General features: G+C 43.5%; 1 protein-coding gene across 15 annotated transcripts in view; it reads right to left on the bottom strand.

The window, feature by feature from the left end:
* Positions 1 to 20,418, bottom strand: part of LOC147251807 (partitioning defective 3 homolog B-like) — a 268,899-nt gene that overhangs the window by 96,312 nt on the left and 152,169 nt on the right. For 12 of the 15 annotated variants that reach the window (XR_015118686.1, XR_015118684.1, XR_015118681.1 and 9 more), the window contains 4 exons: positions 18,237 to 18,390; positions 14,010 to 14,115; positions 13,430 to 13,554; positions 9,733 to 9,777 (listed from right to left, as the gene is read on the bottom strand). Coding sequence is in view for 9 of the 15 variants with exons in the window: in XM_086219747.1 (XP_086075873.1) it covers positions 9,733 to 9,777; positions 13,430 to 13,554; positions 14,010 to 14,115; positions 18,237 to 18,390 (430 nt within the window). In the remaining 6 variants the exon portion in view is untranslated. The remainder of the gene's footprint in view (positions 1 to 9,732; positions 9,778 to 13,429; positions 13,555 to 14,009; positions 14,116 to 18,236; positions 18,391 to 20,418) is intronic. The other 3 variants (XM_086219749.1, XM_086219751.1, XM_086219750.1) reach the window with 3 other exon arrangements.

Genomic DNA, 20,418 nt, shown 5'->3' on the forward strand with positions numbered 1-20,418 from the left:
CACACAGAGTGAAAGAGTAATGACACTCCTGCAATGCATGCACATGCATAATGTAAGTCAGCTGCCAGGAGAGGAGATGGACAAGGGCCATGACAGGTGACGCTCCTATCCATAACACGCCACATGAGACTCAGATGCACGGTGAAGCACGACAAATTATTTAGGTGACGTGAGGAATCAAACAGAAGTTTCATAGTAAGTGCATCTCAGAGAGATGACACCTCAGACTGCAGGAGGAAATATCGCTGTTCTGAAACAAGCTGTCTAAGGGGCTTCATGGCAAGCAGGAGCTGCAGGAGCTACCAAAGATTTGGTGTTTGGAGCGTTTCCTGCTGGTGGTGATCCTTGGTCGTAGGGTGGTCGGGGCATCCTCATTGCTGGGATACGTCTCCGCATCATCAGCCGGTATCTCAGGTTCACTAGCATTTTGCCCCTTAGCCTCAACACTTTGCTGAGTGAGGCAACAAAGATCAGTAACAACTAAATATGTGAGAATCTTGTGTTTTACCATCCTTTATATCAAAGACCTAACAAAGGAGATCTGTGGTTCCCCACAATCCTGATTGTGAACCACTTCACCAGAATCCCACCATGAGATACATGACGGCTTGCAGGCCCTGAAGGTGATTGGCTCCGTCTTTGTACTGAGCCCTTAAATGTGTTTTGGAAACTCTTTTTTTTTTTTTTTTCCACGTCCCAGCCCTCAAACAAAAGGCACTGGAGCTAAAAGCAGAAACCTTTTGTTCATTTAGATGTGCCAATTTCAACAGTCGAACCCCATTTGCTGGTAAATTCGACACCGTTTTCAAACAAATAGCTTTAAAGATAAAAACCAACACTGCTTCTCATTGTATAATATCACTTCACGCGTTTAACATTCTGTCATGCATAAAACAGTGAGCCGTGGATCAAACAGTAACCACTTAAAGTACGATCACGCCCTTTATTCTTGCACACCAGCGGGAAGCAAACATTACTGAAAAATTCATCTAGCAGAACCTCGGCCAAATATACTTTTATTCGAGGCCTGAGAGTCTTGTGTATTCTTTAGAAATCCATTTCACTAGACCAATAATCCGCTGTTTTAAAACTCTGCGGAGAGTGGATTATGGCTGCCAGTATCATTTGAACTAAGGCCACCAAACGCAAGAGTAAACTCCACATGAAATGTCCAGGAAATACGATATATTATTCCCTTTATTCACGGGACAACATGTTGCCAGGAGTACTCTCAAAACACAGCATACTTAAGAATCACAAGACACGTCTAGATTTGGGCACCAAAACGCTTCGTCATGCATTAAATACGCCTGTGACGATGTTTATTTGGACTCCATGCGAGAGACCGGGGTCAAGGTTCATTCTCCAGTGGGGATCTACAAAGTTTAAGGGCAGGCCCAACCAGTTTAACAAGTCTAATACAGCAAAGCACACCGACACATGTTCAGAGACAGTGACCTCCGAGATCAAAGCCGTCTGCTTTGTTGAGGGCTGGGTGGGAGGATAAAATAAATACTTAAAAAAAAAAAAAGCCTGTGGTGGTGGTTTATCAGGGAATGAACAGCACACACACATACAAACAAATACACAAGCGTCTGTACACACACACACACACACACACACACACACACACACACACAGCGTGATGAGCATGTATCCACAAACACACACAAGGTCTCACACATGATGTATTTTGCTGTGAGTAGCAGGATTTGTGTCATAAATGTAATTACTGCTGTCCAACTGTAAGATGATAGAATTAAGCTGCTTTTAAAGAGAGAGAGAGAGAGAGAGCGAGAGAGAGAGAGCGAGAGCGAGAGAGAGAGAGAGATGATAACAGGACAAGTGACAAAGTGGGTTGGAGAGGATACCACAGACCAGAGTGGGGGGCTGGCAGAGAGAAACAGACCCTATGAGAGGATGCTATAGAGGGGGAAACAAAGAGTGTGAGCCTGGGAATGAAAGAGAGAGGATGGGAGTGACAACAAGCGAGGAAAAAGAGGAGAGAAGAAGAAAGAAAGAAAAACCAAATTAAGACTTAAAAACAAAACACAATGAGAGAGTGTGCCAAGCTATCCCAAGGCTATTTTGTTGGCAGGAAGGCAACGGGCTACTTTCAAAGTCAAAATTACACCAAGGAGCAGCTTAGCAGCAGGCTGCAGCAACAAAGCCAGCAGACTTAACAACAGCACGGACTTCCAGGACACCAAACACACTTTAGAGGCCCTAAAAAGGAGATGCAGCTCAATATTGGCGTTCTATTTTTAAATTATTTCCACACCCAGAAATCTGTTGTTTTTTTTTTCCTAGTGAAGAGGCACTTTACCTTGTCTCCTCAATCAAGTTATGTTCCCTCTTTGAACCGAGAAACACAATTCTGATCATGAAATCTGTGAATGTTTTCTGATGCTACAATGCATTTTTCAAACCACTGGACAAAACAATGAGGTATACAACTGAGATGAACTGATTATCTGTATTTACCACAGAATACAAAAAAATATCTGTGTCAAAAACATCAAGTTTTTTTAGTGTATACTGCTACTGAATAGTTGAATTTTTCACTCATTACTCATTTCATTCACTCCACAGGAAGCTCATACGCAAGGGATGCAACAGTTACAAAAGGTGCTAATACTACAAATGTAGCTCACAATCTGAAGGACTGACAACTGGAGGGAGGAGGAGGAGGCTGAAGTCTCTTCTACACAGGAAGCTAGCAACTTTCCACACAAACGCATGCCAGTAGGTTGCAAGCGTACCGTGCAGAAGCCCGACACTATCACCTAGCGTGCCGAGGAGAGCGAAGTGAACCCACTCACACGAGTCCAACAAACCCGACTCCAGGGGTGCAAACATAGTTGGGAGGCATAGACCCCGTAACTGCTAATTCTTCAAGATACATTTAAGTTGCACTTTATCTCTCCTGATTCACATCTGAAGTCACACACCACGCAGAGTGCAGAGCGCGCCGCAACACTGCTGTTTCAGCCTGAGCAATTTTGATGGTAAACACACACTAAATTATTTATTCTTGCAGCAAGAGCATTCAGGCTCAATAGCCACGAGCTAATTAGTCTCTTTATTTATTTTATTCTGTATATCAGTTACTCAAGATGACTCATTGCACAGAGGTGTGATCCTTTAACAATGTCAAATGTTTAAATGGCACTGGAGTAAAACGCGGCTGTATTGGTACTGTTTTGTGGACGGTGTTAGTTTGCCAAAGCAGGGCAACAAAGAGACCGCTGGGATAGCTCTTGTGTCCAGACACACAAAACTCGTTCAAAATGAATTCATCATGTGGAATATAAGTGATTAGTGCAGGACAGGAACAAATGGCCTCCCTCTGTCTCAAACATCATACCATACACACCATACGGGACGTGTCATTGATAAGTGTGTGTGGACTGATAGAGATAAATGGCTGTACCAGCAAGAAACGACAGCACTGACCATCTACTGATTACTGCTCACTTTTATTGGCTTACTGGAGGAGATGGAGAGGGGTCGGAGGGCATTCAATATACAGAGAGGCAGCCAAGAGAACACACAGATATTGGAAACATCAGTGTGTGTGTGTGTGTGTGTGTGTGTGTGTGTGTGTGTGTCAAACACAGGAGACTGAGGGGGATAACTTGTAAAAAATGCATAAAGGTATTCGAATTCAAGCAAACACACGCACACACACGTGCACATATAGTCGATCTTATTGGTAAAATGACGGCTGCTTAGTTCAGCCGTTTGAATTGTCTGAGTACAGGTGTAGCAGCTGTTGTTGTGTGCTACAGACACACATGCGCGCACGCAGATACACACGAATTTGCAGCGCTCACCGTGTGACAAATCAATACATCAGTCCATAGCAGCCTAACAAGGTGGCTTTCAGGTTAAACCCACAGCAACAACTGCAAGAGCCGGCGAGTCGAGGAAACAATGGAAAATGAAGAAAAAGAAGGCAAGAGTAAGACGAAGACAGAGAGGGGCGAACAATCAGAGACAGAGAGGGATATACAGAGACGTGGCCCTCTAAAGACCACGTTTTGGCAGCGTCTTGGCAGTGTGTGACTGTCATCAAAGTCAAAGTTCCACTGGGGAGAGATTCAGACAATGGACGGCACCAGTCTCCCTCAGCATCACACATGCACACATTTTCAGAGAGATGGTGCTCGTTCTAAGCTCCTCTGCCTGTTCGTCAGCCTCTAAGCCTGAATGCTGCTGGCAAGAAAACCACCAAGCGAGGAGGGCAAGTGAGAGCGAGCGAGTGAGCACAAGAAAGGACACTAGGGGTGGGTGGAGAAGGAAATATTTGGTAGACATTAAAACAGAATGTTACAAAGACAGCAAACAAACATTTTAACAATCTATTTAATACCCGTGTAACAAACTGGACTTCGGTGTGGGTGTGTGTTTGCTTAAGTATGGACATGTTGGAACATTTTGTCTGTCGTCAAATCTTTTGTTTCAGGTTTCGATTTGTTAAACACCCTTTTTTATTAGGGATGGACATTTCAAGCCCAAGTTTCCACAGTATTTCCTCTGATCCGAGTTCTTTTTTGTGTTATATTCGTTTCAGGAAATGTGACATTTGTCGGCTCCAAATCCCAAACGATTAGCTCAGTTTCAGCTGCCATTGTTTCAAGTGCACAAAGACCCAGTGGCACAGAAACCCAGCCGGCGGTGTAATAGCAGAGCAACGCCACTACACCAGCGCTGAAGCGAACCGCTCATCAAGGTGAATGTCACGCAAGCACACCATGACTAAGAATTTGCATAGACTTGACACACAGTGGATACAAGTCCCGCTGCAGCTACGGTAAAATGAACAATACAGCCCAAGTTCCAAGACAAGCACCCACGTTATACGTCCTAGCTGCTCGGCAATGAGGGAGAAGCGCAACAACTCCAGCCCTCATCTCAACCCAGAGAGGGACTCAAAGTGGGAAAGGTTAACATACATTGTCTTCACTCAGCAAGTTCCATCGGGCACCAACACATCGGTGGTGACATGTTCATCTTCTCCTTTCTAATGGCAAAAAGCTTCAAAGCACAAGAATGACACATTTAAGAAGTTGAAACGATTTTAAACGACTGATAATCTAATCAAAAACAATTCAAACACTCAAAAGTCCTGACCCGCACCCCATGACCCCGTCCCTGAAATACACACACACACACACACACACACACACACACACAGTCTACCTCCTCTGCTTTGTAACTTTCTTTTGCGATATTCATTACTCAAAATTTATTCTCCCAAGGAAACATCTTGCATATACAGATTCAGGTTCTCACACACACACACACACACACAAACACACACACACCACAGACAGCTCTGGGCCGTCCCATCACCAAAGGAAAACATTGGTGAAAGAAACACAGCTGCAACCGTTTGTTTTATGTCCCGTCAGCAATTTTCATAAGTGTGTATGTGATTGTGCTGTTTAAAGTGGTTGGAGCGAAAGATAATCGCTCTGCACTTGATATGGGCTGATATATTATCTTGTTTTGGTCACCGAGGCACTCGACACGTGAGCAAAGCTATAAATTCTGACAATGACTCCAATCATTAATAATTCACCCGATGTCTTACTGGTTGTGCACCCATTTCTCTGTGACACCCCAGAAATCTCCGGCATGTCCAACCACCATATTTACATCCATTCTACATTTAGCTGCATAAACACACATTTGCTCTCTCTCTCTCTCTCTCACACACACACACACACACACACACACACACACACACACTTTGTAACATGGCCTCTCATTTCCATCACTTTGCATCTCAGATTGTGTTAAATTACAATATAATATGAAACCTTCCAGGGTTCACATTTTCCACAGAATGATAGAGATTTTCCATTACCATAATATTACCATAAGGGTGATAGTTTCACGTGTGTGTGTGTGTGTGTGTGTGTGTGTGTGTATGCGTATGCGTGCTTAACGGTTTCTTGGGGTGTGGAGGGAAAAGACCATTGCTGGAAGTAAAAACCAGCATTCCCAGAAGCGATTGTTTCTAAACTCCCTCACTTCCCAAAACCCCACCCACACTGCCTCCTGTTTCACCAAAGTCTGTGCAGCTGTGAGATGTCCCGGTGCAGGGCTGCTGGAAGTGTGTCAGTTATAAAAGACACAAAACTCTGCAGTGAAGGAGAGGAGGGTGGAAAAAAGCGTTGTGGTTGCCAGATATGCACTTACTTCAGCTACCCGCTTGGTTAAGTGATATAATGAAACAAGAGACAAGTTCACAACCAGCAGGTACAGAGATGGTTCAAATACATGGGGCGGTAAAGTCCACAAATCAATCGAGGCAAAAAACAGGGCAAATTCACCTGGCACCCCAGCTGACATTACACAGCTCAAGAGACGTTCATGTTTTCTTGAAGAATGCAGGAATTGGGAACTTCCCAATATCATTCCACTAAAAAGTCCGGGTCACTTGAACTCGAACAATAACTGAAACCTACAGGAGTAACTTAGATATCTTCTCCTGTCAATAATTTCACACAAGTGAAGCTTACTGTGCTTCAAGGCGGCTGCTACCATTCTCAGCTTTACACCTACATGCATGGAGCAGTCACAGCTCCGACTTTCCTCAGTATTAATATTATCAAGCCTGCAGCCTCATAACCACTGTATTTTGGGAAAAGAAAACAGGGTTTGAAGTCGAAAACAGCCGAAAACACGTCAACATACCATTTACGCTAGTTGGCTGTAGCTTAGCTTGTACATGCTCACACACACACACCACTTTTTCACCTAAGTTATTTTGGCAGAGTCTGATGGTGAGGAGGTTTCAGCAGGGAGACTCGGCGCATCCCTCCACCTGCTCCGACTGACCAAAGGAGGCGCAAGAGTGGCAACACCGAGACACAAGACAATGGTCGCGTCTGTCAGGGAACTCAAACAACCTCCAGAATCAAAATGCCACTAAAAAGTTTAAGTTTGATTGACAGGTGGACATCAACTCATTGGTTTAAAAAAAAAACAACAACACAACTTACGTCATCTTTTGTGTTCCAAAAGGAAAAATACTGGATTTTGATGTATTATACAAAGATATTGCTGAACAAGTGAACAATGTGATGAACAAAAGAGTTTCATTTCAGCTCGATTTCCAACCATTCCTGTTCAGCCATCCATGTCCATACTCTGCTGCCCTCTATTTCTACATAACAAGGCTGTGCAAAATATCTCCATCACTTTGGGTAATGTGATAAATTGCAAATGTGCTTTGGGATGTGTGCAACTGAAGTGTAATGTCAAGTAAGGCTTTCATTATTAATCGACCTGTCTTGAAGAAAGTTTCTGTATCAAACCCCAACAGGTTTGTCCTGCCAAGCTCCATAACTTCATCCCAAATCACAGGCCATATTTCTCAGGCTCGCTGTATAATGTGGACATAGTTAATAAACAGATGTTAGGACAAAGTTGCTGTCAACCAAAAGTCAGGGCCGCTTTGGAATCTACTATAAAATGCAACATTGACGCTCTGACATCAGAGTTGAATGCCTGCTTTTTGTTTGTTTTTTTGGACAAAGCCTTACCTCTCGGTGTTTACCATTTCAATCCCTCTGAGGTAATCCTCTTATTCTGTACAAGATGTTCCCTTGCCCTCCTTTTTACATCACTATATCTTGTCCAGAACACATTTAACCACCATCCCAAGTTCTGGCTCATACTACATGCTTTCTGGATTACAGTTAAAATTAAGCTCCAAACCCATGATGAGAAAGTGAAAACTAAAAGGGGATTTTCCATCTTTTCAGCTGTTTGAAGTTAGAAGAAAGTCTTTTCTGTTTTATTACCGAGTCACTCCAGTAAAATACAAGTTAAATCTCCGCCGTGCATTCTTTCCACATCGTGTCTTTTATGCGCCTCGTGCCTTCTCGCTCGCTCTCTTCAGCGTGGTTATGGACCTTTTACATAAAAGGCAATGACACCTTTTATAAAGCAGAGAGAGAGAGCAGAATGTGGAAAAAAGCTTTACTGACTGACAAGAATGAAGTGGCATTCAGGAAGACTGATACCAGGCTGGAATGAAGTAGAGTGCTCTCACAGTCAAGTAGCTACAGATGAAATGTTGGAGACCTCAAGGCAAAAAGGAAAATCAGACTACAAACTTTTAAAAAGAAACCCACAAGGGTGAGAGGTATTTCAAGCTCAAAGCATCTTCCTCTGACTCTTGTCTGTGCTGATCTTTAAAGGAGACCTATTATACTCATCCCCTGCTCGACTCCGGTAGCTCTGCATGATTCACTGTTCAAAAAAGTCATGATTGAAGACTTTACGCCACCCCTCGGTTCATCCTCTGTTTTGAACCAGCTGTTTTTGCTCATCTCTTTAAAAGACTTTCTAACCCTTCTTCTTTCTAAACCACTTCCCTCTAGATGCAAGCTTCCAGAGGCCTGCACCCAGCAGCCTGCTGACACCATCCATCTCATCCCATCCCGGCCTGTCTCGTCCCATCTCATGAGCACACCAGTTGGGTCTGGATCCCCTCGATTCTAAAACCACACTACATGAAATTTAGGAGCAACTGAACCAATCAGGACAGTGTTCTGACATCCCTTCCGCCCCCCTCAACAGTGTTCTAGCTCCTGACTGGTTGTTGTGGTAGAATAAAGGCCTATTCATCCATCCATCCATCCATCCATCCATCCATTTTCTACAGCGTATCCTGTTAGGAGCCTATCCCAGCTGCCTTCGAGTATGGATACAACTGAAAAAGCGTGTTTTAGGAGGAAAAACAAAAAAAAAACTTGACCAGTAGTCCATAGTTGGGGCTGCAACTGGAGTCTGCCCGATTCCAGTACCAGAACTGGACTTGGGTTAGCGAGGATACAAGTGAAATCTGAGCACTTGTGTGGGGCCTCATACAATACCAGGGTGTAAAACCCGAAGTTTGATAAGGGTACGACAATCTATTGATGTTTGGAAAGACAAATATCCTCTCGTTAAAATAATCAACTACATTCCTAGCATCTACCTGTACAAAAAGCAGCAAAGTTTACCTGTATAGATCAGTATTCTTGAGTTTTGCATGGACTGCAAATCACATCATTGGTGACTGAATCAATATATTGACTCAGATCTGTGTTTTGATGCACCTCCACCTCCTTTCCGTTAGGCCGATTCATCTCTGACTCTCTGACTACAGGATATAAATTCTTCAACTACAGTCAAGTTACCTTCATTATCAATTCGAGGAGGCAAACTATCAGCAACGTGGTGGATAATCTCCCCAGGAAAACTGTCTACGAGGCTGTAGATGGGAGGGGTGGCTGTCAAGCTGGATGATGAAACAATGTTTTATCACTGCAACTCTAATCCTGAGCAGCGTGCGTGGAGGGGTGCTTCCTTTTACTTGGCGGTGCTTCACAGGCACCTGGAGGACATGAACGTGTAAAGAACTCAGCGATGAGCTGACGTTAGCAGATCGCCAGTGTGGAAGAAACTGTTTGAAAGGGTTTTAAAAGGGAGTCTGAAGCCCGAGCTCTTCGCTGAAAAAGATCAGCATTATTATTGTTATTAATATCATCATATGATGATCTTCTTATTTGACCTGAACAGCAGCTCATATTGTAATAAATTAAAGATATGAAAATCATTATCATCATAACTCTTTCCAGTTCTACAAATAATCACTTTCATCTTCAGTTTAATGCGTGCACGTGCACCAGCGATCGATGCAGGTGTACGTTGTGAGAGTCTCCTCACCTGTAGTGGTTCCAGCCAGGGATCCAACATTGCCTTCATCTGGCACTGAAACAAACAAACACAAAACATGTAAATATGCTTACACTGCTTACACTTAGAGAGACACATACACACACACGCACGCACGCACACACACGCACACCCCTCTTCATCTCGCCACAAAACAGCCCATTGCCAACATGAAACACTCTCACTGGTAGCACTCTGCCAAATACACACCCAGACCACAGAAACCAAGCAGGAACATGGCTTCTCACTGCAAATATTTTCCTAATCAAAACCAAGCCTGACGTGTAATTCTAGCTCTGTGTGTGCGTTTGTGTGAGTCTGACAGCATCTGTCTGCGGCGAACCATTATGACTGCTTCAGCAGCCCAGTAATTTGTGAATCACAGTGTGTGTGTGTGTGTGTGTGTGTGTGAGCGCGTGCTTTCTTCAGATCCACACGCACACTGTGACATCATGAAGACACACAAACTCAGGATGTCACTTTGACTTTAAAATATGTCAGCTCAAGCTAATTTTATTACTAACATTTCATTCAGATTAATTTAACGGTGACCTACAGAGGCTAGACGGAGGTATAAACTGACAGAGATCTCCTCACACTGCCAGTGAATAAGAACCAGAATGAACTTCAGGACAAACACGGAGGCGAAGAGAGGAAACGGCGGTGTGTGAACCAGGGGAGGGAGTTCATCTGTTGGAACTGTTCTTCAGTTGTTTAATTTTCAAATGAACTGGGTGGAAAATGAACACAGGATGAATTCAATAACGAAAGGGATGATGTAGCTGACCCATTAACACAAAGCTACTGTAAGAAAAGGAATAAAAAAAGACACAAAAACCCAACAGAATGTTCCAGTGTGCACCAGAACAGGGCGACTGACTCAATTGCAGTCTAAGTGATGAGTATTTGTGTGAAATGATAACGATCTTGGTATCGGATCAATGTTCATTATTAGGTTGGTTTTTTTGGTGATGGAAACTGTGAGCCCCATCTTAGCCACACACTGCTGCTTTCTGACAGCGCAGTTGTCATCGTCTCTCCCTGTTTAATGCACCTGAGCGCGTCTGTGGGGGGTTCCCACAGGAAAAAAGAGGTGTGGCCAGGAGATTCATCAGCCCTTTCCTATAGATGGGAATGCACCTATAGGAAGTCGGACAAACAGATGGATACTCAACACACACGAGGAGGCACAGGGACACGAACATGGACAAGATCGCAACTAAAACATTCTGGCGTGAAAGACTGTTGTCGTGAACGTCACGTCAGCTTGGTCTCAGGGAGTTTTGGTGGAATCTTGCAGCTCCTGCAGGTCTGCAGTGACAACACAACTCCATTGACGATTTAAATCTCAGGACCAGGGGAGGCGAGTCGGGAGCTTTGCGTGGGATTTGGTTTCATGAATTTGTATTGAATTATTTGTGTTTCTCGATCTATTCTCTTTAAAGCTGACAGAAGCAGTTCAGTGGCTCTAACTTTTTCACGTGTCCATTCACATCACTACATGCTTCAAATGTGGTGGGCAACTTAACCAGAACACAAAAAACAAACAAACAAACAAACAAAAAAAAACCCTCTTGAATTATAAACTTGAAAGGACAGAGGAATTTCTCCAGGGTTAAAAAAAAAAGAAGTCTTTTTAGAGACCAGCAAGAAACAATTCATCAAACTCGCCAGATATGCCATGAAGTAGCAAGCGGCCAAGGTGCCAGTGCACCGGCTCTTAATGGGAGGGGAAATGACACTGTGATTGGTTACATCAGTGTTACGCCGCACTAATGATTCCACCTCATCCACGCTCTCAACTCAAGGAGCCTGGATGAGGTGGAACCTCCCCAAGAGATCCATCACATGGAGTGAAATGTGACTCAGCCGACCGGAGGGTGCTGTGGTCAAGGGTCAAAACACCCAGAGATGCTAGGGGACCACCTGATGACCTCCGTTCTAGGCCAAGGCTTCACCCATTGGAAATGAGTGTATCATAGCATCGCAGGTGTAGTACACAACCGATTCTTTTAGATGTTAAAGCCAATTCCTTCCCAGCTTTGACTGAAACGCAATGGACACAAATACCCAAAGCTACTTGCAACATTTTCCTTCGACCATGAATTTAAAAGTGCTCATTTCGAGTCCTGGGTGTTTCACCCACAAGCCCCCACATACGGGGAGACGAACAGCCAGAGCGGTGGCGCTCAAATAACACCTGATCTACATGAGTTTAAGACGGATTAAAAAAAAAAACCATCTTGCTACTTCATGAACCATCCATGCTATGTGGTGATTATTATCAAAGATGTCTTATGAATCACAGGCTGAAGGTGATCGCCTTGAATTTTTCTGAACATCATTCTTGTCTTATTTTGGAGCCGTCTGCTAACCAACAGTGGGAGACGACTCCAGTAGAATAACTCCCCTCTTGGGTAGTTCTAGAGCTGCACTATCAGCTAAAATGTATTCAAACTACTGTATGCAAAGAAAGAAAAAATAAACCTGCATCTGGCATTTAGTAATGGGTTTGGCAGTGAAAACGCATCCAGTTCAAGCTTACATGAACTGAATCAGAGTTTATTTGTCTAGAAAAACGACAAAGGAGACGACGTACAGACTTACAGTACATACAGTCTGTTATTCATGTTGACATTAATTCAAACAGACTTCTGCACTTTGTCTCATTTTCTCTCCCAAACTCAGCTGGCAGGAGAACCAGCTTGAGGAGGAGGACTGAGGGAAGTGACATTTGGAACAATAAGCTATTGTTGTGCTGCTGCTGCTGCATCCACTGTCGTACCACCAGACGCACGCAGACAGCAAAGTTCATTTCTAAGGCTTTAAACAGTGTGAGAAGTCCGTGAGCCCTCGCGTCACAGCATCAGAGAGCAACAGGTGACTGAGATGAAGCGAAGAGTTGGAACTTAGCTGCTCCAGGAATCACTTCTCTGAATTCGTTTGCACCAATAACAGAAGCCCAAGCTGTGAGTCATTTATCTGCTTTTTTTTTGGTGAGAGACATTTAAAAAAAAAAAAAATTGTTTTTTCATCTTTACAGTCGGATCAAACTGCTCTCCAGATACTGTGATAGTTGAAGAAAATCCCCACGAGGCGAAAAAAGATGATCTGTCTCTCTCTCCCTCTCATACTGCTTAATCTCCATCTTAACATTTAAAGCCTGAGTCCCCTCTTACGTGCATCTCTCTCCATCTGCCATCCACATTTTCCTCTGTTGTGTATGCACGACAAAACAGGGTCGTAGACGTACACATAGGGGCTGCTGACGATAATATCTGGATTCAGTGATCCTCTGATGATATGCAGCACAGGAACGTGTCTGTGATACATCATGATAACTGTGTGACTGAGGAGGAAATACCCTTAAAAAGGCAGGAATACTGTATTATGTACGGCCAAAATACTGGAGGAGGAACAATCGCAATATATTTCAGTGTTTATATTTTGTCCCACTTCTAAATACACATATACTCACACACACATTCAAGCGAAAGCAGACAGCAATAAGTTTTCACTCATGACAACAATGGAGGCCACGCAAGAGTGCTCGAGATTTGTGCGTGTGTGTGTGTGTGTGTGTGTGTGTGTGGTGTTCTTCAGGAACATGCCAGCCATGCATCGCCAGGAATATGAAGGATGCATGCAGCCACCATGCGGAACAGGTAAACAAACCGAGTCTCCCCACCAGTGTGCTGCTGGTTCGGTGTCGTACCCATGTCCATGCTCTTGGAGGATTTGACGTGCAGGACTTGCCGCTGGTTTGGGTTCTGGGCCGGAGACTGGGGCTCAGCTGGGTTGGAGGGTTCCCTGCTGCAGATAAACCAGACAAAATCACAATAAGTCTTTTCTTTTTGTAGGAGCTTAAATCGCTCTCTCAGCGTGGCATCATCAACATACTTAGCGACACAAGAGGCTCTTTGGGCATTCTGACTGGTCAAAGCCAGACAAGCACAGGTGGAAACACCAGCATTAACCACACTTCCATGTCAATAATGGTCCCACGGAGCATTCCAGTGAATGAGTCTGCACACCAGCAGGAGCCTGCGGCTGGCTCAGCTAGAATGAACGCAGCCACCATTATCATGATTAATTCCAGCTTTGACAAAGAGCTTAATGGCACTGATGAAAGGACACCAAGTTATACTTACTGTCACCATCACGAGCAGCGTTACGTGAACATTTTTGTTTCAGGGAGTATTTGATATAACACACATGGAAACAGTGCAGGTTTCAGCGCTCGCTTATTTTCTGTGTCTATCACACACCTGTCCTGTAGGTAGGAGTATTGTGTCGAGCTTCTTAGTTCGGTTTCACGTCCATAAAGTTCCCCTTCCTCGTCCTCGTCCATGTGACAGTAACTCGCATTTGTCCCTGAAAAGCAAACACCATTCGTCACGGAGGGTATGAGAAGCGTTGCTGGTGATAGACGATCACTCGTAGCAATGGAGGTACCCACAGTTACAGTGGTAGTGATCCAGTGAGTCGGCTGAGGTGAAGCAGTCCTGATCCTTTCAAATCAAACCAGAGCTCCAGAACAAACACTCGGTCATGAGTTGACCCTCGCGGGGTCATAGCGTCAAGTTTAAGGCAAACCAGAGAAATTCCTCCAGACGTTGGGACACATTCTGATTGGACTCCATTTAGTCTAACTTGGAACTGTTGATAGAAAACAAACCACCAACACTACACGGTCTCATTTCGAGTCTTAAAACGACCATCTGAAGCGCACCCATATTTTTCTTCCCCCTACTGTTCTAAATCAAAACCAGCCGTTAGGGCAGAAATCGTAGTGTATATACAGTACTTGTCAGTACTTCGTCCCTGATAATGATGTATCACAGCAAAGCAATAACAACAACAATCTATACAGTTTACCGTGAGACAACTTAACTACGATAAATCATGCTGTTTTCATAACTTATAACTCTTGAAAGTGATTAATAAGAAACTCTCAGGCAGTTGCATCAAATTCTAAACACTCTTCAAGATTTCCCCTTAAATGTAAGCATTTTCAAGTGATTTCACCCGGTGCTTAATGCCGGTGTATTGGTGTTGTAGTTCAGGTGGAGGTATCGCGATATGCTGTACTTCAGTAGAGAGTCCAGCCACTAATACGCGCGTACAATCAGCCTTTTACCACAAAGACACTGAACTTCATTGACAATTTGACGAAATGGCCCGATGAACACAGATGAAAAAGAGAGCGGGCAAAGAAAAACAGGGAGAGAATCAGAAAGAAGGAAAAGCAGTTGTTTCACTTCTATCAAAATAAGAATCCACAGTGAAAACACAGCTGCTCGACATCTGCAGCCACTCCAGTCCTGCTCTGTGAAACAAGTTGGTGTTGACTTGTGCTCGAGTGGATTGTGACATCACCACTCCGAGTACACAACTGCCACGCAACATATGGTGCGATTATCGCGCAGATATTAACCGCGTGTCCTCTCTGTGCTTGCGTGTGCAAACGTGTGACTGGAAGAAGAGACAAAATGGTAGCATGTGAAGATATCGCCTTCTCTCATCTCCATCCCTCCACCTCACCTCTCTCTCCCTCTCTCCCTGCACTAATCACCCACTTTATTTTTCTTCTGGTCCCATTCTTGCAATCTGATATTTTGTCATTTATCTCTCCTTTCAGATCTCCCATAAATCATTTTATCTCCCACTCCGTCGCCGGTCTTCGTTTTTTTTTTTTCTTTTTCTCTAAACTTCCTCCTCCTCCTCCTCACTGCCAGCACCTTAATCAGCTGAACTGTCAAAAACACATTCTTCTTTCACCTCATACGCACACACAAATCTGTTCTCACGTCTCCCACTCTTTGAAGTGAAAAAGGCATTTGTTCTGTGGGAGATAAATCAATAGCAGTTTGCTCCAATAGCAGATTTATGAGTCCATTTTTTTTTCTTCCTTCCGTCTGTATTTGGCTACAACTCGTCTCTCTAATCATCTCTTTCTCTCTCTTCCTCCTTCCCCCTTTCCTGCCTCAGTGTGTAGCATCTTATATCTACTAGGACAGTCCTGTGTTTAAGGAGAAATCTTACAGATCATGACCACGATCATGAAACACACACTTGAGTTATGGTTTCTGGTCATACTTTTTTTTTTTTTTTTGGTATTTTTGGCCTGAACGTATATCAACACAGGGTGATGAGTTGACAGTGACTCTCACTTGATTGGAGGTTTACCTTCTTTGCACAATGTAAAGTGATCCAGATTTCAGATTAAGTTCAACAAAAACTACATTTTTAAACAATTCCAACCACTATCCGTCATGTATAGATATTATTGCTCTGGCATGCTATTCATAATCTTAAAATCAACCCCTTTCAAGTGCCCACAAATAGCTGTCATGGGCGCAAAATAAAAAAAAAAAAAAAACTTTTTCTCCCCCTCATCCATTACTTTTTCTGACCGTAAAATGCAGAAGGAGCCAGCCACACAGATTGAGCTTGAAGCTAAAGACAACTGATAGCAACACACATAAAAACAGCAAAACTTTCCAAAAATGCGTTAAGAAACCCTCAAGAGCCGTGAGAAACCTATAACAGCTACAGTTTGCTGTTAAGATGAACGAGCGCCAAGCTGGAGCTGTTTGCTTTTAGCTCCAACCAAAGTGGGACCTGGATCCTCCAGGACGACACGCTGGAGAGTTTACACGGGGGCAGTCATGGAGGGTTTTATTGTTGCTTTGTTGTTAGCCAGCAGCTGCTATTAGCTTCAAGACGAACCTATGTGGCTGTTGTTTTCTGCATTGATGGAGTCACAAAGTAGTAACGGAGGAGGGGAAACATCTTGGTGGGCTGAGGGCATCCGTTAGCACTTGAGAGGCGAACACTTTTATTGGGTGAAGTATCGCTTTAAGACAGCAAAATATGGGGGGTGTTGCGTTGCTGTAGCTATCAAGTCTGTGCAGCTGCTCTGTAAATTTTCAGTGCGGAGCACCAGGGCTTCATCAGAACTTGTGGAAACGTTTAACCTTTTTTGTCATCAACTGACTTCTTGTTTAGAGGATCAAAATATTCGTACCTCAACAGAAATTTTGCTCATTTGAAATTAATGATTTCATGGTGTATAGTTTCGTGACACTGGATCCTCCACTTCTGACAATATGTCTTTCATTACATGTTCTAAATATTAAACCCAAGCAGGGAAAAAACCTCTGTTGACATCATTCCTTCACACGGATGACTAGAGTTCATCAGAGCCAGAGAGGATGTGATGTAACTGTCTTTGTAGGCTAAGTCAAATTCCCCATGATGAATTAAAAACCGATCTTCATGTGGGAGACCTTTGGAAAGGAAATGTGCTGAGCTTCTTAAATACGCTTTTATTGCAAAAGTGGAAAAGATTGCATTTTTTTTTTTTAGGCTGGACTAAAAGTGGGTTTTGTTGTAGTTCATCCCATCAGGTAGGTCATCGGCAGCTCTCCCGAGAGCGAGAGGGAGGAAACACAAAGAACATCAAAAAAAAAAAAAAACTGAGAAAGAGGAGACTCCTAACAGTAATGAGATGCAGAAATGAGGAGCAGATAAAGAGAGAGATCTTTAAATGTAAACACATCTGCATAAATACATATGTAAGGCATCATTAAATTCAAATGACTCTTTTTCAAATGCACACATCATTGCAAGAAATGAAAAAATATTCTCTTCATTTTAATTTGGACTTAAATGCCACATAAGATGGATTCAGAATGTGAAACAGTTCATTAGGAGAGTAATAATGGGCGAGTAATGTTAGCGAGCATATCCGTGAACACACACTCACACAGAGGGAACAATGAATTATCCCAAATGTGCTGTTCTCCATTGATCCTCCCTGACAACAGCATCGTGCTGCATGATGATGACACCACAGAAGAGGTGGATCTGAAGAGCAAGGTCAGAGCTGTTTACCAGATTCAGAGTAAACACACAAACAGCACAGTATACTGGCCGGCAACCCCTGAACCAACACACTCACACACACACACTCGGTAGCCATTAACACATCTCTAAACAAGCAGAGATTTAATTCAGACATACACACGTTTAACAAACAGCCACACATCTTGGCAGCTACCAACACTGATGGTGACACACACACACACACACACACACACACACGAATAATATCAAAGTAAAAGCTGATAGTGAGAATAGCAAAAACCCAACACAACAGCAAGTCTTGATGAACAAGCCGCTCACCACAACAACAACAAGAAGCAGCCTTGAGAAGCAAGGATAAACGCCAGCGTGGCGAGAGAACCTAGAGGAGGGACGTAAAGGCAAATAAAGGCAGCGTGGTCTTTAATTAGTTTGTGGTGAGGATGACAACATCTGTTTCATTTCTGCTTATTTTTAGATTGTTCTTATCTCGCAGACAATTTTATCTAAAGTGCAGCTTGGGAAAAAAAAAATAAAAGATCTGCCAACATTTGATGCTGCTTCAGATGCTTAAAAAAAAAAAAAAAGCCCAAACTAAAGACGTGAACCCTGTAAACTCCACTCACCGTTGGATGTATGCAGACTGCCGCTCACCCCTGGAGGGGAGACGTGGCCGTTGGTCTGACCGCCTGCTCCTGCCAGGCCGTTCACCTGGTTCATCAGGCCAGGCAGACAGGGGGACCCGTCGAACGAGCAGTTCGGCGACGCTCCAAGTTGTTCCTGACAAGACGAAGGGCACACGTTAGCACACCTGTCACTTTTACACCTGTAAACCCTCTCTTCGATGATCGGGTTTAACTCATTAAAACAAATAAAAGACAAATTGGGAAAGAATACATCAAAAGATGAAAGAAGTTAATCAGTGCACAACTACAATGAAGCACGAGAGGTGAGATATTTGTGCCAAGAGCAGCACTATGGACACCAACTCTGTGGAGGGTTGCTTCTCTAAGGGCCCTGTAACCATCAAACAAAGCAGGTTTTCACCGATGATGGGTCTCTTTTTGTCTCATACTTCTTTTTGAATTTCATTTCCATATATTTGTCGATTGTCTGTGTAAGCAGAAAGTAGGTAGTCATTAACATGTATGCATATGTATGGCGTTCTTTGTGTATTTGCTGGTGAGGCCTCCACTCCAACACCAAAACAAACAAACAAAACAAGACAGTTCTGTGTGTAGGTAGTGGAAGGCCCCAATGGTTCTTGGTAACTTATAAAAATACTGCGTTTAGTTACGGGTGCTTCTACTTCCATGAACCTGAACTCATCTCATTCAGGGATGCACGATCATATCAACACGCCTTCATAACTGACAGGTTATTGGTACATAAATACATGAAATAAATAGATTTTGTCTGTCTTTTTGTACCGTGGTCTTTGCAAAGCTTGTCCAGAGGAGCCCCAGAGTAAAACGTAGCGCTGCAGAAAGATCGTTCCTCTTTCAACAGATGTTGTAGAACTTATCAGGTATTCAGACATGCGGTTGGCAAAATGAGAATTTGTGTTTTTGTCCAATAAATATTTGATAACACATAGTTGCAATATTTTCAACATCAACTGTTTCCTCGTAAATAAAACCCACAGTAACCAATATTTTCAAAGAGAAAATTCAAAAACAATCCTTGCATCGCATCGCATCACATCACACACACACACACACACACACACACACACACAGACACACTTTCATTTGTAGTGGTTCTCTTTCATAGCTCATTTGTTCCACTGAGGAACACGAAAAAAGCAGCAGGAGGGTTTTGAATGACAGCAGACGTGCCGCTGTATTCACAAACGTTTCAATCAAACTGATAAGGAAGGCAGGAGCGCGAGACTCTCAATGCAAATGTCAAAATACAAAGCCGGACCAACAGAGTGTTACTCATCCAAGTTTGAATCCCCCCCCACCCCCCACCCCACCCCCCCTCTTGAATTTTTTTTTTTTTTTGTGAAATTGTATTCATTGGCAGGCCAACAGAAAAGCATCAGAGTATTTCTGCAGAGCCTGTGAGCGGCCGTACTCACTGGGCCTGGAACAGAATAGGAAAAGCATGTATGTGAAACAAAAAGGTGGCTTGTAACAGCTGAGCGGCTTGAGAGGAACTGAGGGAGAGAAAAGACCGACTAGAAAAAACATCCCAGGGGGAAAACAAACAGAAATTGGTCCACTATTTAAAAGGTCTCTAATCCACCTGCGTTTACCTTCTGCTCGTTTCATTCTTTGTTTTCCACTCGTAGGACAGAGCGGAACCACGGACGCGAGTCTTTGATGCTCTTGACAGCTGTCAGGGTCCAGCTATTGACAGGAGATGCCCTGAACCCTGGACACCCAACCCCACTACCACCGTTGCCGGTTTGCTTTTTAACATTTAACACAACACTGCATTTATGATAACAGCTCCAAGGTTAATTCAAAGAGATTATTTTCCTGCTCTCGCTCGTGGACAGTTCTCAATTCTAAAAAGGATGCACAAGTGGAAGATTCCACATCAAACCTAATCAAGCCATGCAACATGGTCCACCTTCCTGCTGTGGTTGAACTCTTCAAGTGAAAAAGTTCCCGTTGTACCCAGGAGCGCCGATGCGATGAACTGTAGGCGCATGGCTACATGCTAAGCTAACGTTACAGTTGGCTTGGTAGAGTGCAACAGAAGCCAGCAGCCCGTAAAAAACAAAGCACCCAGAAATACATCCAGATGCATCATATAATCAGATCAAAATGGAACTGTTTGGCCAGAGAGGATTCAAAG

This window comes from Aulostomus chinensis, chromosome 12, assembly GCF_037954235.1.
Source record: "Aulostomus chinensis isolate RoL2024-O1b breed Wild chromosome 12, RoL_Achi_v1.0, whole genome shotgun sequence".
Lineage (NCBI taxonomy): Eukaryota > Metazoa > Chordata > Actinopteri > Syngnathiformes > Aulostomidae > Aulostomus > Aulostomus chinensis.